Genomic DNA, 27055 nt, shown 5'->3' with positions numbered 1-27055 from the left:
TGTATGCTGATGATATGTGAACAGGAAAGCTGATGAGCAAAAAATTAAAACTTGTTACTGAGCTGTCATAAGGCCCAGCATATAAAGATGTCATTCAAAGGACTGTGTTCATAAGGGATAAACAATATTTGCTGAGAAACAGAGCAGTTTCTGGCTAGAAGTGCAGGCAGTTTGCACTTATCTGCCACTCTGGCTCTTCACAGAGGTTTGTGGGATCGTAGATGCAAAGGAAGGATTTATGCCTTGGGGACCTTGCAGTTATCATGGTATCCCACTTTGGGCAGGAGGTTGGGCTGGAGACCTCTTGATGCCCCTCCCAACCCAAAACGGGATTTGATTCCTGTGACTCTGATGCTCACTCCTCTCTGTCCTCGGACAAGTCACTTAGGCAGATCCTCAGGTGTCTGAATGCAACCAGCTTACAAAGAAAATTAGGTTCTTTAATGGCTCTGAGAATCTGGGATTTACTTTCTGTTACCTAGTTTTGCTGTCTGAAGCATTCTCCTAGGCTTGATGAGTTCATGTTTTCCATGATTGTGAGATAATAAAGCTTTACCCTCTGTCAACGAAGGGATACATACGACTGCATTTCTCTTAAGTAATAAGAAAGGTACTTTTCTTTCAATGATAGAACCATTGAATTTTCTTCTTCCAAAACAGCCAACATGATTGAAACATTTAGAAAGAAGTAAGGATACACACAGCCAAAAAGCAAATGGCACGTTGCTTACATCCAGTTCTCAGCAAAACACTGGAGGCGTCGCAAGATAAAGTGCTTTGGGCTTCCAGCCACATAATCTTTTATCGCTTAAAGTAAATATCCTATGCTCACACAGGGAAAACTATTCTCTTCTTCTGGAGTCTAGTTTGTGTCAATGCTCAAGGAATAAAGCACTGCTGTTGTGCTCTGGGACGTTTTTCTGCCTGCCGAGAATTTTGTTTAAACATCGTCAAATTTAACTCATTTGAAAAGATAAATTATTGTTTGGGTTGGATTTTAAACTGGCTCTGATAAACTTCCATTTTATGAATTAGCTGAATTCTGTTAGAGATAGCCTGAGTTTAGCTTGGCTGGACAATGGATGCTTTTCAGCAATAGCTTGAGGGCTCTTGCTCTGCATTGAGCAATTCAGTTTAATTTTACCTTTCTAATGGAAGTCCAGTTGAATTGCTTGCAAAAAACCAATAATACTCTTTAGGGGCTTTGAGACATTTTAAAGAGCTGAATACAGTGATCATACCTGTACCGTGGAGCTTCATAGGATAGTTGAAATGAGCATAGAAATTTTATTGTTCTCTATTAATATTATTTTTAGTAGAACTCTCTTCCATTTCTGCTACCACCTTTAAGATACTTTCTCTTTTTTTAAAAAAGATACTGGTTTAATAAGAGGATTACTATGTATTACACTAACTTTAAAAATATTTTGGTCTGTTGATAAATATATGCCTTTCACAATACTTAATACAGACAGTTTTGGTTTACCTTGTGATGGGACATCCTTTCTAAGCTGTGGAGTCATCATTATCAGTCTAATCCCATCTGCTGAGGAAAATGCATGTCTTGCAAACAAATATGCACTTCTTTGCTGCTACAAAGTTGAGATGCCTCAAATAAGGAGAACTGGGGCTTTTTAAACTGCTTCATGTCCTTGAAGGATGAGAATGCAAAGTAGAAGTCTTCTGCAGGTTGACCCCCCCAAGCAGCGCCCTGAGTTTCCTTGGTTGTGACAATGAAAAGCCAAAAAAAAGGAGTAGAGGAAAATCACAAGAGATTGAAGCCTATTCTCTTTTCCCATTAAATTATCTTAATGCGGCAACAACTAATTTCTCTTCATTTACTTTTTCAATTGCACTTGGCAGCCTCTTTATTCTGATTCCTATCAGCTCGTAATTAGTTACCACAGAAAGGACTAAGATGTACATAAATAATCATAAGATGCCAGATAAACTCTATCGGTTTTAAATTAGTGTTGTGTTTTGCTAATGCGCTCTCACCTATTATTTTTAATTATAGTTTACAAAGCAAAATAGCTTCTTGCCCTCTTCCCAGCTGTTCTGGCACTGTGCTTTTACTCTGTGCCAGGGAATAGCCCGTTGCCCATGCCAGGGTTCTTTCTTGCCCCAGCCCTGTGGCCTCCACTTGCAGGTTTCTGTTGGGACGATTCAGAGAAACCCATTTTTCCTGTTTGAACATAAGTTCATTTGGTATTTAAATTTACAAAAAAAAAAAAAAAAAAAAAAAAAAAGAGGGGAGAAAAGGGAAAGGGAAATGAAAAAGAGAAAGCAAGAAAAATTAAAAAATCCCTTCTGAGCCACAAAAACCTCTGATCTATCCAGTCCATTTCTGAAAGCATTATAAGGCATGAGAAATGATTGTTACAGAACAAAACTCCTCTGGAAAGCCTCGTGTCTCTGCAGAGGCAGCCCTGTCTGCCTGCAGCAGTGACGACTGCCATGGTGAGGCTGTTGATCCAAGATCCATGGGCAGCTTTGGCACCAATCCCGACTGCACTTTACATGATAGGTCTTAATTGGAGTGCCCAGGTTAATTTTGCTCAAGAGGTTTAAAAAACCCAAACAAACCAAATCCATCTATCAGGCTGTGTTGTGGGTCAGGGTGCCTGGGCATATGGTCAATGATTTCTGTGATGCAAAGGGACATTTTGAGGGGCTGCTTTTAAACCTGGCTCAACTGTTCTGGTGTCAAGCAGCACCTGGCCAGTTTCTGCCACCAACCCAGGTGTTCACCAAAAAGGGGCAAAACACCTGAGGATCAGGATTCTTTTTTCATTTTCTTTTGCTCTTAGAGGGAAGGAAAAGAAAAAAGTCCTCGTTTAAATGGTTTGTAAATAAATGTCCAAGAGGCAGTGTCTTCAGCAGGGCTGCAGCCTTGTCACCAGGCAGGTTACCCTGCCAGCCACACTGCTTCCAGCAGCGCTTGCACGAGACACAGCTTCAAAGGGCTGTGGCTGAAAAACGATAATAATAAATGACAAAATATCTCTCTATGCATTTATATAGCTTTGCTTATTTCCTCTCTCTTAATTTTTTTTTTTCTTTTTTTTTCCTTTTTTTTTCTTAAATTGCAGCAACAAGGAGCTGCCACGACCGTGTACTGCGCCACGGCGCTGGAGCTGGAGGGCCTGGGCGGGATGTACTTCAACAACTGCTGCCGCTGCCTGCCCTCGCAGCAGGCACAGGGAGATGCCACAGCCACTGCCCTCTGGGAGCTGAGCGAGAGGCTGATCCAAGAACGAGTTGGCAGCCAGGCCAAATAGCAGGGAGCTCCTGGAAGGATCAAAACACACGAGTGTGTGCACGCTCGGAAACTGCCAACGCTGGAACCTGTCCAATCTTATCATCTAGAGGGTTTCCATGTACCTCAGATACAGATTAACCAGTGTTAAATGAAATAATAGCAGTCACAACATAGTGAAAAATGTTAAGTACTAATGGGAGGTGGGGAATACTGCGGGTTAAAGGGACAATGCGGCTTCCTGGGGCTTAGTTAGTCTCAGTTCTCTTTCTTTTGATTATAGCCTGTTCAAAGTGTAACCCAAGGAGGCATCTTTTTATTTTAGAAAAGCAATTCTGCAGATAATTTCTGTTGTCTTGATTAATGGGTAGGTACATAGCCCAATATGGGATTTCCTCCTTATTTTGATAATTACTGTCTGTTAGGCTTTAGGTATTGATTGGGAGATGGTAGATGTGTTGATTCTTTTTCCCTACAAGGATTTTATTGGGTGTGGCAAATCAAAAGATTATTGAGGAAAGAAATCTTTTCTGCCCTTGACTGTTGGCTGCAAATAGATCTGCACTGTCTAGAAAAAGAAGGTGCAGGAAGACATCTGAACAGTAATGGTAAAGTCACAGCTAATTAAATATTTCTGTTGTTTTTTGGTTTTTGTTTTTCTTACAAGTTTACAATAAAAGATATGTTGTAGACTATTCCCTAAGTACTGTTGAATTAGCAAAGATGATGATGTCTCCTTAAGAACACACAGAGTGTAATCAGGGGTTTAAATGGTATTTCCATCCATTTTTCAGTTCACAGTTTTAAGGAGTTTTTTTTCCTTGAAAGTTCACAGTTTCTCAGTTTCTCCTGATACTGTATCCCATTCCAAATCTGTCATTTCTTTCCATTTAAATTCAATAAAACAACATGCTTGCTTGAATATTGTCACCTGAAGAGAAAGTTTGTCTCATTTCTGCAAATGTCTTAGTTCCATTTTTTTTTTTAGAAAAGAAAACTTGAGGAAAAATAAAGAGCTTCTTGTTGATGCCAAGAAAACGCTGTTTTTTTCTTGTTTCTTTCTGAGTTCATTTTTTGTATTTTGTGCTTTGTAGCTGTCTTCATGCCAGAAGGTTGTTCTAAGCCATCCTCAGTCCAGCATCACATTTTCTGTAGATGGAATATAAACAAATAAATAGAAGGACACATTGTTAATAGAAGTTTATTTGAACCCCTTATTATTTAACAGTTATTGTTAACAGTCTGCCTTCCATGATTTTTCTTGTCTGCAATCGTACTACATTGGATTAGTTGTTGAACAGGAGTTAAAGTCAAGGCTTCTACCCAAGTGCATCCCCAGCTGCTCCTTCCTTGTCTGCTTCCTTACCTGATACCACAGTGTTTCCTAAAGCAGGAGTAAAGAATACATGGCCTTTTTTTACCCCTGCTGTGCCACTTCTGTAGCAGCAGCTTCAGGAGACAGCAAATCCTGTCCACTCATCTTCCTCAACTCTGCACCCCCTCCCCAAGGGCAGCACATCCTGCATTGAAACGTGGTGGAATACAGAAATAAGAGGCACAAAAGAATAACATCTCTTTTCAGCCTTTTGCAGAGTCAAAAGTCCTTGTCTCCTAGAAGTTTTCTCCAGTCTGTGCTACACAGACCAGATGCTGGTGTAGTGCATTGTCTGAAAATTCATGGCCTGGGTTGAAGGCTTTGCAAGTTGAGGCGATGGTTACAGCCAAATTCCTTGTATTGTCTGGAGTTTAACTGGGAAGGAATTAATTCCTGTCACCTGTGCAACAGCCCTCACACATGCATTATTTTTCCCTTTCACAGCCAGACACAGTTGCTCTGGTCTGACACAGGCAGTGTACGACGCAGAGCTTTGCGCTGGAGCCTGGCATTGCTGGGTTCAGAAGAGGCACTAATTAAGTGATGCCGGGAGCTCTGCACTCCCCTGAAGGCCTGGGCCTTCTGCTCCATTTAGGCAAACATTAATAACCTATAATGAACCCCCTGTCATTCCTTATTGCTGAAATATTGTTCGCTTCTCTGAGAATTCAGTACTTAGGGATATTGCCTGCCTTCCTTCAAAGAATATCTGTGTTTTTCCTCAGTATCCCACTCTCTATTTCAGTGTTACAAGGAAAGAGCACTTTTAATGTTAGCATGGTTTTGGTTTTGCACGAGTATGAGGTAAGCCAATCCCTAACTTTGCTGAGTTGTTTGGGTTCCTTTGGTTCTCATTTCTGGTTATTATTTATTGACACCAGTGTGCTGCCCTGTCTAGAATTCCACTGTCATAATTTTCTCCATTGCAGATAAAATTACTTGCTCCCTGTTTCCTTCTTTCTTGCTTTTTATTTCACTCAGTCATTCTCCATTTCTCTTTTTTCCTCTCCATCAGTTTTTTCTCTCTCCATTTTCCTTCTTCCACCCCCTGTTCTCCTCTTTGTCTCTCACTCTCCTGTGTTGAGATAGCCAGTATAAAAAAAAAGCTTTTTTCAAATGAAAAAACAAGAGATCAAGCTGTAGAGCCCTCACTTCTATTAGAAACACTTGTGAAAATAATTTTTCTTGCAATCTCAGTTTGGTTTCAGCAGAGGAGGGATGTGCAGGGAACATTAAAAAAGGAAAAGCAATTGAAAAGAAACAGACTTCAACCCCTCCATTTTAATATCCTAGATGTGCCTAAGTCATTTGCTTTCAAATATATTTTGGTGTAAAATTTGGCACATTTACAGCCAGTCAGATTTATTTATTTGACTGGCTTACATTTTTCCAGTTGATTTACCTGAGGCAATGTCTGTGTGAATTACTCCACAATGCATTGACTCCAGTGTTCATTAAAGGTAGTTAAGTGATCCTGTGTCTAATATTAAAGCAAACCCCATTAACCTTAACTAGTATCATATCAGCAAAACAAAAAGAACTGAATAAAGCAAAATAGATCGGGTATTTATAGTTCTTGGAAAAGATCCAGCAAATTCACATCAAGCTCCTAATAGTCCTAATAAGCACTTGCTAGTTATGGAGAAGGAGGAGGCTGGGTTAGGGCTGTGTGTGATGCAGGGCTCAGGCCCCACAGGGCTTTGGGGAGGTGCTGGCAGCCAAGCATTTCCCACCCACACGCTGCAAGGGCGTTGTCCGACCCTTTCCTCCCTGCCTTCCTTCCAAAGTCAACATTTCCCATTTGAATGGTGAATTTTTGACCCTCTATTGGTGCCCTGTATCTTCAGGTGCGTGTAGGTGAGAGAGCAAACTCCCTTGCCGGGATTGAGGGGCCAGAAGCTTTTAGGGGAATGGAGGTGCCTTTTCAATCAGTGTCACTTCCACTGCTGTCCCTTGTTCTGCCCAGACAGTCACTGACTGCTGGGACCTCTTCTTGCTAAATCAGGTACAGGTGAACCAGCAGAAACCCATGCCAGATCTTGACTTCTTTTATTTTTCCTTCCTGCCTTTTCTTTTGGCATCTGGGAGACAAATCCCAGATATTCTCAGACCAGGTAGGGCTTTTCATTAGAGAAGTCTTTCCAGCAACACTGCAATAATTTGGCTTATATCAAGGTTGAATAACTCCTTGTCAGGTGTTAAGCTCATGACCTTTCAAGCCAAACACACTTATACTAACCAGTTTACCATTGGAATGATCAATATCTTGTAAGTGAGAAAGTCTAGACAGATCTTATTTTGTCCTTTGGTATCACTTGTGGCTTTGGAATTGATCATTATATGTGGCTGGGGAAAAATTGCCTATACATTTCATGCTCTGTATTTATCTTGACAAGGTTCTCTAGGATTATATTTTCATAATCTGAATGGCAGTGGAACAGCTGCTCAGACCGTGCAAGCCCTTCTTATCGGGCTGAATTTAAGCTACGGTAATTACTCTTTCTCCTTATGTATTTCTGTTTTAAACAAGCGTGTACTATACATTAAAATGTATGGTTGGGGCGGCAGGGGGCATGCTGAGAAGCTTGGAAAATGCTAAAGTGTATTTCCTTCCTCAGAGTGGCTGATATGGGTTTGTATTTTATTCTAAATATAAGCCCATGTCTTAAGTGAGTGGGCTCTGAAGCAGGGTCCCAGCCTACACAGGGAAAATGTTGTTTTATTAACGAATCTTAGATTTCCTGAGACTGGAGGCAGCTTAGGAAAGCTAGAATATCCGATAGTAATACCGAGTAGGAAACACAGGACTGACTGAAGCCTTCAAGTGGACCCTTTGCAAAGAGAGTCCTTGGTGGAAAGCAAGCCCAGGGCAGCAGCTGAGCCATCGCCAGGGCCACAGGGACCTGCACAGGTGATGCCAGGTTTGGGAGGTGCCTGAGGGACACGGTGATGGAAGCACTGAAATGCAGCAGACACATGGGTGGCTATTTGATGGTGCCCTGTACTGTGGGATGGAGGAAATGGGAAAATAGGTATCTTGGAGAGAAAGAATGTACTGCTTTTCTCTTGAGTTTGTTTTTTGTTTTTTGGGTTTTTTTTCCCTATACTACTAACGGTGTTATTTACTAGATGCCCTTTCTGGGCTGTGCTTTTTCTTCTCTCCCCCACCCCTGTTGTGTTTGCAGTGTACTTTCCAAGGGGTGTTTTGTGAATTAGCTTCATGCTTTAAAAGAGAAGATTGCTCTGGCAGAGAACAGCATAGTTGTAAAAGTGTCAAGGTGTTATGAATGTCCGGATGATAGAGCCCAGTTGTTATCTGCTGGGTAGTGAGGGAGGATAGCTAATGATGTGCAGCATGTAAACCGTTTGTTGCTCTAATCCATCTGTGTGGAGAGGAGTGAAAAAGAGGGGCGAAATCCTGGGAAAATTACTTGGACAGCTGGAGATAAAGTGTGTACTGATGGAGTCATCCAGAGGTAGCTGTCAACATGAGCTGTGTTTGCATATAATCCAAGCGATGCACAATGATTCCTTTTGGTACCGTTTTTTTTATGGGGGTTCATGTGTCTGTGCACAGACCTTAATTACTATCCAGTATCTCTTACCAACTGGGCTCCAGTTTTAAGTGAGGAATGTGATTTTAATCAATTCATGGCTGGGTGCTGGAGAGAAGTACTACAAACAGACTAAAGCAAGACATATGGATCCCTTTGGAGGACCTGAATTAAATGAGAAGCAGTCATTTTATTAATTCTGCTGTGTTTTATAGACCTTTTATATGGAACATTACCCATACAACTTCACTAGCTAATTAAAAAGGGCTCTTATCAATTTGCTGGGCAGTTATGCAGGGGGGGAAAGAAAAAAAAAGAGAAGAAGAAATAATATTTTTTTCTGGTTTTTTGAGTCTCAGAAAATCATTAACCTTAAGGGGGTACAGACCAGAACACCAAATTCCTGGTGAGACTATTTGGACTGCTTATCTTCACTCTTCTAAAAGAACTGCTGTAAAAACTGAGCATTACACAACGCTTTGAGACTGGTCTGTGCCGTGCGTGTTGTTCAAATGGAAACCTTACACAGGTCTGGTGCAGTGCCTGCAGATCTGTGAGGCTAAATTAGGGGCTTTGTACGCTGCGTTTCTATGATCCCTCCTGGCAAAGGAGGCACCCTTTTCCTTGGGCTGGCGTTAGCCTTTAACAGCAGCAGCTTGAGCAGCTTTGTAATGTTCTTAGCCGGGACTGAGGAGTGCGTGCGATGCTGGCGGGTGTGGAACGCGTCAGCTTTTTGCAAAGGGAGGGGAGAGAGAAGCGAGTGCCTGGGAGCCACCCTGGTCCCGACTGATCATCACATCAGCACGGAGCTGATGGCTTTAAAATGGACTTCGCCTTCTGCAGGCAGTCTGAGAGGAAGGGCAGGACACACGGGGGAAGGTTATGGAAATGGGGAGCGCCTCTCTGAGTGCAGCCCTCTTGTGCTGCTGCCTGGGTGGGATGGGATGAGGCTGAAGCTGTCCCAGCACCTGAAAAGCAACATCACAAAAAAACAAACCCCTCTAAACCCCTTGCACTTCCACAAAGCCTTACTTTACGTGGCGTATTGGATTTTACAAGCACGGGGTCTGCTGGGAGCCGTCTGCCGAGCACACAGTTAGCAGTGATTGAACAGCAGCGTTTTTTAGCATTTTGACTGAAATGCAGTGTAAAGTTGTGAGTGAGCTGCTGGCCTGGGCTGGGTCTCTGGTGGACAGCAGTCAGCCGTGCATCACAGGCCGCCCAGCCGCGGAGAGCCCGGACGGTGGCTGAGGGTCACAGTTCAAAGGAAACCTGAAATTTCGCTTCAATGGATCCTGAATTACCTCTCATTCCAGGGAAAGCTTTATTTCTCTCCCTCTCTTTTCTCCCAGCATTGAGCCGGCGTGGCTGGAGGAGAGGAGAAAGGGAGCCCGTACTGAGACCATCTCCAATGTACCTGAACTACAAACAAACCAGTATTTTCCTTCCAGCAAAGCTGTTCCTTTAATCTTTATGAGCAGGAGAAATTCATGCATTACAGAGGCACAAAAATGAGAAGGGAGAGGCGGGTGGGAATAGTTGCATTAGAATTAAGCCCTGTTTTTAATATGACACCTGTCAGACTTATTGTTAAAAATATGGAGAAAGGCTCCCTTCAGAAATAATAGCATTGCAGCAAGGTTGGTTACACACAGTGAGTCCTGTCAACAGCCGCAATTAGAAGTTGTTTACACGGAGCCAAGTAGCTCGGCAGCATCCAGGGCTGCACGGACATTCCGCTATCCCAGCCCGGGGCTCACGGATAATCCTCGCTTCCAGCGCAGCCCGCAGCCGGGATGGGAGATCCCTCCTCACAATCACATTACTTTCCTAATGACACTATCGCCCAGCCAGGGATTAAGTGCTGCTTTACAGTCAGGGGCTGGTGTCACCAGGTTTAGGCTTTCGAGCAATTAAAGGGTCAATTTACGGCGGGTGGAGGGTGGGGGTGAAGGGCAGGGGACCGGGGATGTCTGGCGAGGAGAGCCCCTGATAAACAAGAGCTGTCAGAGAGCCCTGCCCTGCAGGGGCGACTCTTTCTGTCGGCTGGCTATTAAAAGCCATTCCTTGCCGACACAATGAAGCCCCTCGGCCGTGGCCACCCGGAGAAATCCGCTCTGCTCCCGCTGCCGGGCGAGGCACCCGGCACCGCCACTCACACCCAGACCGCAGAATTAATTCCGTCTGTGCCTTCAGCCAGATTTCAAAGCAAGGCTCTGGAGACACAGGAGAAATTAATTTATTAAAAAGCAATAGCTTGATAATGTACATGATGATAGAATAAATGAATCTGTTCAATATCTTATAAAACAGTTGGCAATCACATAATAGAGCGTTCATTGTCAATTTAGTAGCTTGTCTCATTATACTCTGCAAATAGTAGTAAAATGGTGTATTATTCATGAACCAACATGCTTTAATTACTTTTAGTGCACATTTATTTTTTCAAATGTAATATGAGTTAGATTCAGCCATAACTGTAACTCAGCTGATGGATCTTGAAGCAGTAACACAAACTGGAAATTTTATCAGCAAAAGAATCAGTTTCTGGGAAGTTTGTAGCATTTCTATATGCCATGAAAGCAGTCCTAAAACGCCATCCTCAGATGTTGTCCCAAACTTGGATTTTAGCTGTTAATACTTTAGTAAATACAAATTATTAGTTGATAATGAAATCAGATGTAATTTCTAGTTTCATCATTTGCCAGGGTTGTTGGGGGGATTTTTGGCTTTTTTTTTTTCTTCTTCCATAAAGCAGACCCCTGTATCAATTTATTTGTTGGCTTTACATATAGAAATTGTCGTGTTAACACTCCTTCCCTTCTTGGCTTCTCACACACACTTTTCACCAGCTTAATTTGCTATGAAGGTCTCACACACATGCAGCCAAGGTCAGTGAAAGTCCACTGCTCATTTCAATTAAAATGTTTGCAAGGATTTATACATAATAAACTGATCTTGCCTGTAATAATAGGTTTCCTTAAGTCAGTCTTGCTGCTACTAAGTATAATGTTGCAGCACACTGTTGATTTCTATGTACATAGAAAAAAGAGCACAGTAAAATAAGATGACTTGAAAATGCAATTAAAGTGTAAATCTTTTCACCCATTAACATTTAGGGTCCATTAGATTGCTTTGTCTTTTACAATATTAAATGCTAAAATGTTTTGCTTTTATTCTGTAACAGTATATTCTAGTTCTATTTATAATACAAATGTAATTTAGCTCCCAATAAATCTTGGCTTTAATTGGTTATTAAGTATGTGTTACCATGTCATAAATTTAATCCACAGAATTTCTTTCTTTTCCCCACATTCATCTCCCTGGCTTTGTATTGTGGGGTTAGGAACAGGCTTTGGTGCCATCATCAACATTTAGCCCGTGTGAGCATCTCCCCCAGGAATGTGAATTGGGGTCATTGCCCTCACTCTGAGCCCCTCAGGAGGTGCTGTGGGGCATCGAGGTGATCGAGTCCTCCAGGCTGGAGGCTGAATTCACACAGGGCATTCAAAAATGCCTCTGCCCAAAGAGAAATGCTCTTGCAAGGTGTTTGCTCTCTCCTCAGGGACTCCTGGTGCAAGTGGCTGGCTCCGGTGTGGGGTCTGACTCTCCCGGGCAAGAGATGGAGTTGTGGCCATTGCTGGAGTTCTGGCCCTAATAAAGGTTGTAGAGGGTATGAATCAGGGCTGAATTTCACTCTTTTGCCCTTGATGTTATCTCCTGCCTTGAAAGGTGTCCAAACTATGGCTGCACAATTATGACTCTTTTCCTCAGGCCTCGGTAAGCACAATTTAGACTAGTTTTTATTGGTCACTGAGGATGAGTTTCTAAGGTTTTTTAGATTCAAGAACTGGGGTAATAGCATTGTGAGGGCATGGCCCAGTTTCCTTTGTAATCCTGATTTCAGTTCCCACTAGTAACCTGAAGCCATGACTGTTTAATCCTTAATTCCTGCCACAATTAACATCTCATATTCAGGAGTACTTCTCTGTGATTTGGAAGGCAATCTGTCCCCAGCTAGGTCAGCCCTAGCTGGTCTCTTTACTAAGTGGGAAGGGATCCTTTTCAGCTCGAGTCAAACACAGTAACACCTCATTTAATGGTGCAATAGAGCAGAGAATCTGTTCGCTCGGATGCAGTAGGAATCAACATCCTTGCAATTAGAGCTAGTGAGGAAAGCAGGCACACAAACTCATAAGCTACTAATGAACTATTTGAGCAATTCTACAGGTATTTATATAAGGCTGAGACAGCATCCTCCGCTGAAGAGCTCCCCCCACCTCCCACGTATTCCCAAGGAAGCTTTAACTGAAGTGAAATTTCTTTATGTAAATACAGGCAATGCAGGGAGTCCCACGTGCTCTGCCATTGCCTCTGCACTCGTGGCTTTGGTTTGTGCTGGTGAACAAACAGGGCTGCTCTGCTGCCACTTTGCTACGTGTCAGTGCCCACAAAGGTCAGTCTGCTTCCCCTCATCAACATTTTCACGCTCGTGAATGCATCATCACACCATGGCTTATGAACCAGAGGACAGCTTCTTTTTATTCCTTTTCCAGCACCTTTATACCTTCCTGCCTGCTTCACACGTATCCTGGATTTCCCACCTTCATTTGCACAAGTAAAGGCTGACTCCTGTCCATTCCCCTGTCGGATAATCTCAGAGCACCTCAGCTGAGTGTGTCATCCCTTTCTGTGGGTCACAGCAGGCAGTTTCCAGGGCAAACCCCCCTTCAGCAGAGCCAGAGCACATCAGGCAGTGTCCATGGTTGGCTGAGGTACAGCAGGAATCCCTAAGGCAGCATTTCCCCTGGTTCTTCTCCAGCTCAGCAGAGCAAAGGCTAAGGACAAAGCTGTGGGTTACACCACACTCCCGTGACCCACTGCTCAGATATCCTTGGGAACAACTCTCTAAGAACTATTGCCCTGCTCTCATCTGTGCCTGCTCTGGACCAGGCTGGCAAAACCCCACCAAAAGTAAAAAAAAAAAAAAAAAAAAGGCTTGCTTGTTGAAGTACAAAAGGAGCTAAAGTACCCAAAAAGAGTTAAAAATGCCATTGCACGGACTGGTGCTCACACTCGAGCCCTGAAGAGACATTTGAAGGCACCAACCATGCTCATCCCAGAGCTCCTGCACCTCTGGAATGAGTGACACACCACAGGGAGAGCTCAGCAGGGCTTAGAACTTTATATAAAGTCACTACAAGAGCTTATTATTTCACTGTGTAAATTGCATATGGAGCACTTGAAATGGGCAGACTTCAACAAACAGAGAAAATAACTGCAGCAACTTGTCTTGAGAATAAATAAGGGAGAAAAAACCCATCTATGATGATCAATTGAATTGCATTTCAAACTTTTACTGGCAAATTGGTCAGTCAGTCAGCTAAATATTTATTTTATGTCCATGAACAAGTAGAAATTACAAAAAAATTATAAGAAATCATTTTTTTTCAGAGCATGAGCCAGACTTTGCCTCACTGGTCTTATTGGCTTAGTAATCCATATATTTACTGCACTTAGAATGAAATACAACAGTTCCATCTGAATAATCTGATTGCCTTTAATTTCCTAATTTTTATATCAGTCCCCTGGTTTTTGAAACCAAAAGTTTGAAAACTTTCTGATTTTTGTATCAGCTCCCTGGTTTCGCACTTTACAATTGTCAAATATCTTCTCAATGGCAGATCAATTGTTCACATGGATGCCCTTAATCCTGAATGTGAATTTAATGGCATCTTTTGTACAGATCTGTGTTCCCAGACACTGTCCATGAACATATGGATATACATGTGCAAATACATGTTTACATCTATCTCTATATCTCACACATATATAAAATACAGACAAACTCCTATAGAACACCAACCAATTGAAAAATAAATTTTCTGGGCTTGTTGATTGCCCTAAGTTAAGAATCAATGACTTTAGCTTTCTAAATTTTAGAAATATGAGTGCCTCTGCAAAAGACCGTAGGTGAAATAAACAGGCAAAAAGCTCCATAATGTTAGAAACTGTCACTATTGCTTTAAAATCTTGACTGAACTTACAAGAATATCTTCCAGCCCTCCTTAAAATTAGTTCTTGGCTCCTGATATCTGTTAACATTTGATATACTTTCCCTGATGACCCTGGATGCGTCTGGAGGTCAGTGCTCCAGAGTTCCTGGCTATCTTTATTGTCCCTAACTTGCTTTCTCTCCAAGACTCTTCCTCCTTGCCAAGAAAAATATTTCCAGTTGTGGTATCTTCAGCAGCTCTTCCTATCAATGCATAACAGATGGATGGGTTTTCTGCTGAAAAGCAGGACCAAGGGCTTTTGCTGCCTGACCATGGGCTGGGTGTGTGTGCTGAAGCAACTACAGACCAGGAGAAAAAAGAAAGGGGCAGCAGAGAATAGGAGAGCATCTTAAAACTGTTCATGACAAGGGTTTGCAAGGTGTTTTAATAATAGAACCTTGCAGGTAAACATTTACACTTGAAAAACCTCTCACCCCGTGGGATACTGAGAGTATTTGGTTAGGTGAGTTTTTTGTTTGAGTTTTGCAGGCACTGCTGAGCCCCTTCCTCACCATTTCCCACCAGCAGCACATCCTAAGCTCCAGCAGATCTTCTCTCACACTTGCTTGTTCTTGAAATTTCACCCCTTGACATCTGTGGCTGCGATCTCATTCAGCTTTGCTCTTAAAGGCCACGGTGCCACCTCTTCTCCCTGGGGAGGGGATTCTGTCTAACAGGGCAGACCCCAGGACATAGCACTGACCACCAGCTGCTTCCTTCCCTCCTCCTGTCACTGCCTCCAAAGCTGCCACTTACCTCTAAACCCCAGCATATGCCATCAATGACCCTCTCATATTCATTGATCTTCCTGAGCACATCAACCTGTCTCTCTAAATCTGCACTCTGATTTTTCAAGTAATAGAAAGAATCCCTCTGGATAACCACATAATCATCTCCTTTTGGCTCCTGGTCAGGCTGCCTCGCTCTTTCTTGCTCTCTCTCTCTTTTTCTGAATGAGGAAGGTGATAAAAACGCTGCCTTCCCATTTCAGTCTTCTGCAAGGCTTCCTGGGTGCCCCACCAGACTCTCTGCTTCCAGCTCTTTGAAGATGAATGAATAATACTCCTCTGTGTTTCTATTATCTGCAAACTACCAATTAAACAGAACCAGCAACCAGAGATAAAAGTAGAGCCTTGGCAAAATCCACAGCGAAACGAACACAAAAAGCTGAGGATATTCTCACATGTGCAGCCACTGGAAATGCAGAGATGCAGAGTGGGAGGCAGGGGGCAATGCCACATATCACCATCCCTGTCAGGGCTCAGATAGCCATGGAGTAACTCTATAATTGCTGTGGGACTACAAGCTAATTATTATATAATTATATAATTATATGTCACTTTTTATATGAGGGGAAGAGATCAAATTTAGTACATTACCATAAATTCACAAACCAGGAGCTTTATTTTAAAATCTTTGACTGTGTGGCCTTTCATCTTTGAACTGTTCGGTAACTTCAAGCATCATTACCCCATAATGTGCCAGAATGTGCAATTAGTGTGAGTACAATTACAAACAGCAGATATTTGTATTGTGTTTAATACAACAGGCCTGTGAATTTGTATGCTCTGAATAATAATGAAATCTAGGTTTAATTATTGATTTTTAAAAAATTATTTTAATATCCTGATACTGATACAGCTAAATATCAGTGTAAATATAACATGAAATTGTACAGCTGTTAGGCTAAAATGGGATATTATCTATCCATCTTTGTTTTTTCCATTGCACCTACCAGAGTATCATATAATGGATATGATTTATTAATTTTATTTGGAATTATGTAATAATTAAAAGGCTCCTTCACAAGGCTCTGTAAACTCTGCCATGACTTTAATGGAGCAGTGTGTTCCCAGCCACATTAGTCCAATCCTTTCTGCCAGAATTCAGCCAAGGAGTCACCTCCCAGAATGCCTTCCCACCCCTTGGCTGGGCAGGGAGCAGCCCCAGAGCCCTCTCCAAAGCAGACACCTTTTGCAGCAGGGCTGGGAGATGCCCAAGAGTGGGATACTTCTTCCCCAGACCCAGTTCCTCCCCTTGGAGGGGTTTGCTGACAGCCTCTCCTTGCCCCAACAGCAGGGACTGGGCTGGGCACTGCAGCTCAACACAGCAAAGGGCTCATGGATGATCCAGATTTCAGACCCAGCCTCCAGATGTCCAAGGAGTGGGGTGCAGGACTGCAAACCATCTGCTGACACTGCAGAGCAAAGTGCTTCAGCGTGTGCTTAACCACGGGCATGCGAGGGTACGCTCTGGCTGGGGTTATTCATGTGATGGGCACGTGGGAAGATGCTTCTCCATGTTACTGCCACAGGCTTCATCATGGTCTTACACTGAATTTGGTGGAGAAGTGGATTCCTTTATTTTTATTTATTTGTCTAGGTATAAAATTGTCATTAACTCCTTTTTTCTGTTTATTTTTTGTTTGTTTATTTGTTTGTTTGTTTGTTTTGCCTTTGGTATTTTGCTGTTTGTCACAGCGAACAAGATAACTGTACAGAAAACTTCTCAAGTGAAATGAAATGGAAATAGCATCTGTCTACAAAAATCAATTTAGAAACCACCTATATATTTTTGGGCTCAGACAATGGGCATTTCCAAAACCATGCCTTCTAAAACTCTTTGAGTGTAAAAAGAAAAAAAATATAATAACACCTGGATGTGAGCTATCAATCTCACAAAGAGAACTCACTCAGACTCAGATGTATGATCCAAAATGAACTTCAGATGGAAATGGATGGGAGACAGGCTATGTTGTCTGATTTGCTTGGGTTACTTCATTATTAATCTCTTTGCTTCCATTTATTTTAATGATTATATCCAAGAAAATTTCATTTATGAAGATCACTTTTCCTTTTTTAAGGGCTACTTTACATGTGGTTGACTGCTCTCTATGTTGTCACAAGTGCCAAGAGCAGGGCTGCTTTCCTTAAAACTACTCCAGTTGTATCTAAAATGTGTTGGTGCCTTGACCTGGAGAGAGGGCTGGACCTTGTTTGCGTTCAGGAGCCCAGTGCAGGGTATCTGATCACACACCCCTCTCCCAAAGGGCTTTATCTCTCCAGCAGACAGTGAAAAACTCTGAGATGGAGAAGTGAAAAGTTGAAAAAACAGAGTCTATTAGAAGAGATGCTAATGGCTCAGGCCTGCATGTCTGGGATAGAGGATGAGAGAGATTTTCTCCAAAGTCTCTTTGTCTCTGCTCTCACTGCTCCTCCAGCACCTTCTCCTGCTCTCCTGTCCTGTCCCCCCTCAAAACAAAACCTGGGCAGCTGAGTGGCTTTTCCTAAATGAGATACACCTAATTAGTAGCTAGCTGTATACTTGCTGATCACACAGATTTTCAGCTCTTTGTTTATAACCCAGCATATGCATCCGTAGAGCACTTTTACTAGGAAATGTACACATTTCATTAAAAGTACCGTCTTTGCTGCTTCCATAGCTTTGTTCTATAAAAGAGTCTTGCAGGAGTGTTGTTTATTCCATCAGCCCAAAGGAAAAGAAAAACAATCGCTTCCATGATGATATTAATGCAATTTCAACTAATTAATGAATGATTTTCCAGACCTGTATTTATAAATCAAACCTGGTGATGAAGTCCTCGTCCCTGCCAGATCACCTGGGTCCTGTGGTTCTCACTTTGCAGTCACACAAGCTGAATGCCCACAGAAAGGCAAGGTAAACTTTGCTGAGAGTCGCACCATTAATTCACTAGCATGACCAGGATTAGATCCCTGGAGCTTTTTGTCCCAGTCTCTTACTTCAAATGCCAGAAATACTTCACTACAGCAGCAATATTTGAGGTCTTGCAGGGCTCTGATGCATGCAGATATCTCAGTCCAACTGCAGCTCTGTGTGTCTTCAGAGTCTGCAAAAATGGGAATACATAAACAGTGCTAATGCCTCTCTGAGAGGTAGGGGGTACTTGCACTTTGTTATACCTGCCCTCAAATTTGGCAGCTCAGCTTTAGAAGTTTAGAATCTTTCCTTTCTCTAACCTGGCAGTTCCCACTACTTTCCCTCCTGTGACTGTAAAATCGGTTCAATTCCTTAAGGATTACTGCTGAAGCAACCTCCAACAAATCCACACCATGTCCAGAAAGAAAGGCCAGACAGGTGCAGGGTGCAGTGCAGTGGCTGATCTGAATAGAGGTGGTTTAATAGGAGACAGGTGACAGGGTCCACATGGCTGGAGACCTCTTCTTGTGAGCTCTAGTTCACCCAAGGCGTCCAAAAACCTCTTCACATAAACAGACCAGGTTATCCTTCCCCTCATGATCTTGTACTCAGGGTGCTCTGCAACCAGAGCAAAAGAAAGGGGAAAACACTGTCAATTCAGTGCAAACTGGGTTAGGGAAAGGAAATAGCAGCAAGTTACACTTCTGTACAGTTTTATAATCTATGGTTATAAAATTCAGAGTAAAATGATGCTTGTAGAGACAGAAGTGTGAGTTCAAAATCTCCAGCAAAATCTGGAGAAAGTGCATCAGTAATTCATCCCAGCCCACTCATGGAGAATTATGTGAATGTGCTGCCCGTCCCTTCCAGGACAACGTGGGCAGGATTTGGGCAGCTGTGGGAGCTTCTGCTGAGGAAAGGCCTGGAGCCTGTGTGGTCACTAAAGCCCTCATGATGGGGACAGCCATTCTGACCTGGGTAGATGAGGACAAAAAAGCTTGGCTCAGGGAACAGTTGCAACACAGAGGGAATCGGTGGGGCAGGACTCACCAGCAGTGGGAATTTTCTGCCTTTGGGGGTGGAGGGCTCCTGTCCATCCCTTGCTGGGATGAAAAGGAAGGAGCAGATTTATGGCTGGCTGTTGAAAGGCACAAAACAGCTCTGGCAGGGAGGAGCAGGACAGGAGAGGTAATCCCACAGCGATGGATCACTGTGTGCAGGGCAAAGGAAATGGCCAGCCTGTGGGTGAAACAGCTAAAGGTGAAAAATAAATGCAATTTATCACATGCATCAGCCATTAGTTGTTCAGCTGATCATGTGGCTGTTATACCTATGTGTCTGCATGTCTGCATGGATAAAGGAGATGCTGAAGGTTTGAGCAAATTCTAAATGATAAAAAAATTCAAGACTTGGTCAGGTTTCAATTATGGTAGATATAAACAGTTTGCTGGATGGCTTAGTTACTTTACAGGCTTCTTTTTTTTCTTCTTTTTTACTACTTAACAACCTCCTCCCCAATTTTTTTTGTTTTGTTTTTTTTTTTTGGTTGGGTTTCTTTGGTTTTTTTTGTTTTCCTGTGTGTATCATGGGTTTGGCAAAGCCTTGCAACAGAGCCTTCATCCAAGAATATCAACAGCCTGCCTAGCATACATCACATACACTGCACAGTCTTACAACACAAGATTTACAAGCTCCCAGAAAGGGAGAGGCTCATTTAAGAACAGGCCATTGCCCACAAACATCAAGAAAAGCTGGTAGAAGAGGAGAAATATATTGTTTTAAGTATTGCTAAGCACCATCCCTGATTATGAAGGAAGTGCCTGCAAGCCAGCAGCTGAAATTGCAGCTCCACCATTTGGTGCTCAGTTTTGTAGATTTTAACTGAGCGTTAACAATCATTGTGTAATTGAACACCTCATTCAGTTCATTAGCTGATGGCTGTACAGCGCTGTCAAAGTGAAAATCAGGTGCTAAGTATTGTAATTATTTGTTTTCTCAGCATTTAAACCATTTTGATTCCTGATTGGTGAAGGCTGAAGCATTTTGCTTTGCATGGGCACAGATATGACCACAAGAAGAGCACCACATGTGGCCCAGAGTGGCCAATGTGGTTGGGACTCTTTTCCTGGGTGCTGCTTGTCCCCATCTCCTCCTGACAGTTTTCTAGTTGGAAATCCCAGAAATCCCAGTTAACAGCGCTGATTTTGCGCTCCCCAGCCCACAGCTGTGTCTGCTGTGGTAGGAGTTTGGGTTTATTGCAGTATGACCTTCCTGGACCTCTCCCACCGAGTGCTTTGCAGGCTGAGACCTTGAGGAAGCCCAGAGCAGGAGGAGAAGCCAGGAAGGTCAGCTGGTGGGATAAAAGTTCATCCAACCTGGGCTATGGCCTGTCCCATGAGCAGCTGATCATCTCATTGAACACAGAGAAGGTCATGTTTCCCTCCTGGAAATGCCACATCTGCAGACTGGTGCTCTTCTTGTCCTGCCATTCATTTCACACATACACCTGCAAGTGCAGTGGGAAGGTGTGAAATCTCTGCCCTGCTCTTCTCCAGATCTGCTTGGTACAGATCAGAGCTTCAAAGGCTTCAGCTATAGGAAGCTGATGTTTGAGTCACTTTTGGGGCCCTGATTGTCAAAGGTGGAAACTCCTCTCTGTCCTGTCCCCACTGTGGGGCTGGTGCTCACCCAGCACCTCAGAACACCTCAGATCAGTGCCAGGTCAGCCTGGTGCTGATGGTGTTACACTTGTCTTTGCAGGGAGCATCCAAAATATGCAGATCTCGGTGTTTTCCTCTGTCTTTTTTAAACTTAGATGCTGACCCACAGAGTGCTAATTAGCTAGATTCAAAACCAAGCTTAAAAAACGATAATGAGTTTACTGATTATCAGGTATGAAAATAAGGTCAGTCAAAAACATATCAGGGCTTTAATTAAGCTTCACTGAATGAGGTGGAATGACTATTAATGACTCCTGGTTTTGCTAATCTTCCCTTCTGTGGCCTGTTACTTCAAGGTAGGGACTGTCCCTGTTTGTCACACATCCGCTCATGTAAATTGCCTGAGCGGGACAAGTACTTGCTCGCCTAAAAAGCTCTGCAGGATGGAGGGAAGGTAATGTGTACATTCCTAGTGCCTATGGACACACCTACTCCTTATTTTAGGCAAACCATTGTCAGTCAGCAGCGTGGTTTTGATTTTGTAGCTTCTGCACACTGCTTTGCACACACAACGTCTGGTTCCACGTGGCTTATTTGTATTTTTGTCCAGGCTGCACCTAGCATTATCCAACTGATATTTGGGCAGGCAAATTTAAGACCACAGGAACTGCAAGAGTGGATCAGACTTCATCCAGTCTGGCTCTGGTTTTCTGACTGGCCATGTGCAAGTCCTTGGGAGGATGTGGAAGGAAGAGGGACAAGGAACGGTGCTTTTCTTCAAAAGGATGGGCATCACAAACACTACATCTAACATTCTGAATTGATTTCATCTATTAATTTTGAACTTCTATATACTTCTGGCTTTCATGACTGGCACAGGTTAATTTTTTTATTTTTTTTTTACAGGAATCCAAAATATACATCAGGAATAAACCAAATGAAACCAAATTAATTTGGGGATTTTTTGTTTTGTTTTGTTTTCAGTTCCTCTCCTAATAACTTGTAGATCCAGTGGAAGATCTAGCAGCTCTTGGTTTTCCTCTAAGCTTAGAGGCAGGGGCAGGACGAGAGGGAATGGATTCAAACTGAAGGAGAGCAGGTTTAGATATTAAGAAAAAATTCTTTACTGTGAGGGTGGGGAAGCCCTGGCAAAGGTTGTCCAGAGAATCTGTGGCTGTCACATCCCTGGAAGTGTTCAAGGCCAGGCTGGATGAAGCTCTGAGTATCCTGATCTGGTGAAAGGTGTATATATGAAAGTAGCCCATGGTTGAGGGGTTGGAATGAGATGATCTTTAAGGTCCCTTCTAACTCAAACTATTCTATGATTCTGTGAAAAGGAGATCTCCCTGGAGAACCAAACCCTCTGCCCAGTGTTGCCACTGCACCACCCCGGGTATTTCTAAGGGTCTGACATTTGTCCTGCCTTCTGCCTTTTGGTGAGAGTGTTCTTCATGATGACACACCAGCAATATTTGCCACACTGGCAAATCCCCCGTGCCCTCCCTGCAAATGGCAAGCCAGAAGCAGCTGAGACCACCAGTTCGAGGTCAGTGGCTGGGAACTGACTGACATGTAAAGGTTGACTCTCTATGGTTTCAGGAACTGTGCATGCTATGCCAGATCGACACAGCAGGGGTGTTTTGGTGGTGCTGTGGCATTTTGCAGCTGTTTTCCTCCTGTGTGTGGTCAATCTCAAGGGGCAATGCCCTTGTGGAGGGTGGAATCAGCCAAGCCCAGCTCCTTGGCCTTGGGGACACGAGGCAGGAGCCCACCAGGGGCACCCTGCCCTTTGCCACCTGCAAAGGTGATGCTGAGCCCTGAGAAATGACAGAGATGTCTCAAACTGGGCACCAAAAGTAAATGGAAACTTTTGACCTTCACTGCTCTGTGCCTCATTTCCTCATCTCTACAGGCTTCCTCCTCTTGCAAAATGTGAAATGTGTTCAGCAGTGACTGTGGAGCCCGTGTGTGATGGGGAGAGGGTAGGGCAGGAAAGGAAATGCATTGTGCAGGGAAGTACTGCAGCATCTGAAACCTTTCTATGTCAGGTCTGTGCCTATTTGTTGAGGGATAAGGACGAAAAGAAATATTGAGTGGCTGTGTGTGCCCTGCATGAAATACAGAACCTGTGACTGGTGATGATGCAAACACTGACTGACCCACACAAGAAAGACAATTTACAGGTCCTGCAAGAAAGTAAAGCTGAGGCATTTAAACCCTTCAGTCTTAAAGACTAACTTATTTTGAGATATTTGCATTTGGGTTTTTATCAGTCTGGATACTCTATCATACATAAATCCTCCAGACAGAAGACTTTGGCTTTGCAGCTCCTGCATGCAATCCAAAAAGTTTTCACAACCTGTAGGTTTTTTGTTTTTTTGAAAATAAGGCAGAGTGCTTTTACATTCTTTATAGGATGGGAGAGCCCTTCTTAGGTAATTTAACCCATGGGAGAGCGGCTTCTTTATTAAAAACTTCCTTGTTTTTATTGTGAACTTGCCTACCTTCCCTTTGTCAGCTAAACCAAAGGGTATTAGATCTCCTGGCAGCTGTAATAAGTGAACATGCACAGGGTAACCTTTCCAGAGGATGGGACTGAGCCTATGAAGTATTAAGTGCCTTCAAGGTCCACTAAAATCAATGGGATTGAAGAATGCTGTACCCTTGAAGGGCTGAGCCCCAAGGGATGGCTTCTTGTGGGATACACTGATTCTGAAGACAGGCAAAATAAAATATTTAAAGCAGCCTGACAGGCACAGGCTAAATTCTTTTCCTTTTGTGCTGAAACATAATTTTTTTAATACGCCCTGAGCATGCTGTGAAAGCAATCTTTCTACATGTTTCCTTAGTGGGGAGTGTTTGCTCTCTGTGCTCATCAGTCACAAAATCTGTGACTGATATGGCCCCAAAGCATCAGGAAAATTTAAGTTCTATAATATAACATTTTTTAAAATAAAACATAATTGTTTGTGGAAGAGTCTATCAAGTACCTAAGCTGGGAAAGGGTTACTGCAGGGACATACATCAGCAGTATGTACTTTACATTCTTAGTCCATTGGTTTCTACAGCAGTTCTTGTTCACAGTAATGTGAGGCAGTTAATATGGGATCTGAACACCACTGGACTGATAAGCCTTCATACTGACTTGCAAAAGTAATTTTCAGTAATCTTTGAGGGGAAAAATTGCATTTAGTGGGGGAAAAAAAGGGAAAAAAAAGGCTAAGCCATTCGTGCATCCTATTTTATTGAGTATGCAAGTAATAGACTATGCAGAAATTGAACTTTTGATCCATTAGGCTGTGCATGGGGACAAACTGCTGCTGAGTTACTGTCAGAAAGTTACGCTTCCAAATAGAAAAGTTTCACAGTATTTTTCCAGAATCTTGTTTCAAAATGAGATGCCAATATTACTGTTAAAATTCAAACTTCCATCAGAAAGGATTGGAACAGCGTTCCCAATCCAAGGCTCTGCTTTCATGCATCACATTCCCACTGCCACTATTAGTTATTCCCAAACCAACTTTTTTTTGTGGCTGTTGTGCAAGGCAGTGGTAACATCCTTTCTTAAAGGTTTAATGAACACAACTACCTGTGTCTGTTTTGCTCCAACAATTGCTTAATACTCTGAGCCAGACCGGGCAAAATAGATAACTTCCAAACCATTTTCATTTTCTTGACACAAAGATAGTTCAATTCCCAACCAGGAATAATCACCATATATTTCCTCTAAATCTCCAGCCATCAAGAGTCCAGTACAAGCAGGCTGTTAATGGCCACAGCCTTTCAACAAATAAGAGATTTGGATAAGCATCGTGGTAAGAACTTTCCTTTTGCTGGAGGAAACACCATCAAGAGAAACAGGAGGGAACCTCATTGGTTCTGTGTGTGTGCTGAAATTGGGGCTTTCAGAGAGCTTCAGCTGCATTTCCTAAAGCATCCCAGTCCCATAGGCACAGATTGATGAGGTCAATTACACAGTTCAATACCCAGTGTAGGTAGCTACCACCCAATAAATTCTCCACACCCAAGCTGATGGGCTTCATGGACACTTCATGAGGAGAGCAAGATCCCTGAGGAAGGAGTTGCCAGAAGACGTTGAAGAGGAGCCCAAATGACCTTGCTGTGTTGAAGAAGGCTGAAAGCTTCTGTATTTGAAATGGACAGGGGTGTGGGCTCCCCAGCACCCCTGCAGACCCACAGTCCCTCCCAGGCCAGTGCCCATCCCCAGCAGAGCCCCAGGTGACCCCACACCAACCTCACTGCTCCAAAAGCAGCCACAAGGCTCTTTTATGCCTCACAGCCACGAGCCCATGGGAGGAGAGTGCTGGCACAAAGACCTCACCACACTGCACCTCATCTTCCCCCCACCTCCTGCACGGGAGGATTCCCCCTCTTCAGCTCCTCTCCACGCAGGGTTTGGGGTCTCATCCCCGAGCTGTGGCTGCAGCCCCAGCACTGTTTGCTATTTTTCTTGGCATTTGTGTCCAAACTCTTCAGAGTCATGAGCTGGTAGTGCAACTGTAATAACAGCAAGGCCTAAATCTCTTAAAAACCTATCAAGGAGCTGGGGAGGACAGCAAGGGAAGGAGTGGTTGGCAGAACTGGAATGGGCTTGGGCACAAAGGAGGCTATCCTGGTAAATGCCAAGGCTCAGGGCAGGAGCATCCTAGAGGTGCCATGGCTCTTCAGAAGAGCAGCACCAGAGAAATATAGACTCAGACATGAGCCACAGTGCAGAGATTGCACCTGCTGTAGCAAACACTGACCTGAAACAAGAATGGATCAGAAACACACAGAAAGCCCTGGCTTTGCATATTTGAAATAAGTCATTATTCAGGCTTTCCAGCTCCCAATCTCTCAGAATTCTGCTCAACGAGAAACCTTTGCATTAATCTCCCTCCTCCATCATTATGCAATATTGCTTAGGGTAAGGGAAGTTTCCTTGCTCTTTTCTAAATATAAATTTCTGTGGTTAGAAAATTAGAGAAATGACACGGCCGACCTTCCTAAATGTGAAGAGCTTCTTTGGGGAAGCACACAAGTCATCTGCTGCAGCAGCCTCTTATCACTTTGTGGTAGGTGATTTCAAAATGCCTCTCTTACCCAGAGTCACATTGGGTTTAAATTGAGCTAGACAAGGGAACCACAAAAAGGGCTTGTGGGCAGCTGGGCTGCTAAAAGCATGAGGCCTGGCACTGGAGCACTGTTAGCTAAAACAGCAATTTGTCATGGAAAAAGGAGTGGAGTAGCCTGCAATGCCAACGTCATGTGTGGCTTTCCAAGCACGAGGCTTTGTGATGAGGATGAAGAAAACACTCAGTGACCATTTTAAACTCAGCAGACACTCCCAGTACAGCAGGAGTTAATGCAGTGTCAGACTTTCCATTAATGCCTCTGTTTTTGCTGGGGCTGTGAAAATATGCTTGAGGCAAAAACTTGTGATTCAGCAGCTCAGCTGAAGAGTTAACTTTTCTCTTTATACGCATCCATTTTCAGAGTAGCGATTTATAATAATATTTATTCAGATCTATATATGGCTCTGCTGTGGTGATAGAGGGAGCTGAGAGGGAGCTGTGCAAAGCCTTGTGCCCAGCTGGCATTTCTGCCAGAGAGGCCAGGCAAGAGGTTTGGGGTCTTCACATGGCTGGTGTAGGAAGAACTAAGCATCCTCAGGACCAGGGACACGGCTACCTAGGGGAAAAGAGGCCACACATGGGCTTCTTTTCTGCTTAGACAGCAGCCTAAAAAAAGGATAAAAAGGATAAAAGGATAAAACCTGCATGAGGAGTCAAGGCATGCTCTCCTTTTGCCCACCTACAAGCAGAGCCATGCCAAAATTCTTCATAATAAACCTTTGAGATAAATGGTGAGTGTTGAAATGTGAGATCACACAAAGGACCAGCTCTTGGCCTTGCAATATCCAATCAACAGAAGATCAGTCAGCCCTGACATCCTGAGTATAACCAGTTGAGATCCCGCATACCTCAGGTGGGACAGCTGAGCTTGTCACTCCTCCTGGTACCCCTTGGACTATGGAGTTACAGCTGGGTGAAGTCATCTCTGATGTCTGGCAAATCCCTGACTCTCTGTACAGCCCATCTGGGCCACAGGTAGCCCAGGACACCTCAAGCAGCTTGGTGCTGCTTAATATAGTTTTCTTTGTAAGATCATACTGTTTTTTTACAGCAGCTCCACTAATTATTGCAGCCAAGTGCCAGCAACCAGACAGGTTTACAAGGACACAGGATTGCCACTCTCCTCCCTTGTCCCTGTCTTAGCAGTTGAGTCTCATGTCCTTTCCCTAAATAGCACCTTAGCCCATGTTGTCCCACATTATCTGAGGTTATTTTCCCTCAAAATATTTTCCATACAAGCTAAAATACAGTTATTTCTACCCATTTTCAGAAAAGGTTTCCTTTCTTCTTTGCTCTTTCAAGAAAATAGGCTCCTAGCAGGTATTTATCATGATAGCT

The 27055-nt window shown here is 43.3% G+C and overlaps 2 protein-coding genes across 2 annotated transcripts in view; one reads left to right on the top strand and one right to left on the bottom strand.

Annotated features, from left to right (window-relative positions):
* WWOX (WW domain containing oxidoreductase) overlaps positions 1–4181 on the top strand; it is a 477447-nt gene extending 473266 nt beyond the window's left edge. The window contains exon 9 of the mRNA XM_005528189.2: positions 3093–4181. Within this exon, the coding sequence (XP_005528246.1) occupies positions 3093–3281 (189 nt within the window). The 3' untranslated portion in view covers positions 3282–4181. The remainder of the gene's footprint in view (positions 1–3092) is intronic.
* Positions 4182–4290: 109 nt separating this feature from the next.
* Positions 4291–27055, bottom strand: part of MAF (MAF bZIP transcription factor) — a 184867-nt gene continuing 162102 nt past the window's right edge. Inside the window, exon 3 of the mRNA XM_088062130.1 lies at positions 4291–4408. The gene's annotated coding sequence lies outside the window, so the exon portion shown is untranslated. The remainder of the gene's footprint in view (positions 4409–27055) is intronic.

This window comes from Pseudopodoces humilis, chromosome 14 (genome assembly GCF_049639895.1).
Source record: "Pseudopodoces humilis isolate 2021_Gansu_Grassland_sample_001 chromosome 14, ASM4963989v1, whole genome shotgun sequence".
NCBI lineage: Eukaryota > Metazoa > Chordata > Aves > Passeriformes > Paridae > Pseudopodoces > Pseudopodoces humilis.
The sequence above is the reverse complement of the archived record's forward strand: the minus strand, read 5'-3'. Positions and strand labels throughout refer to the sequence as shown.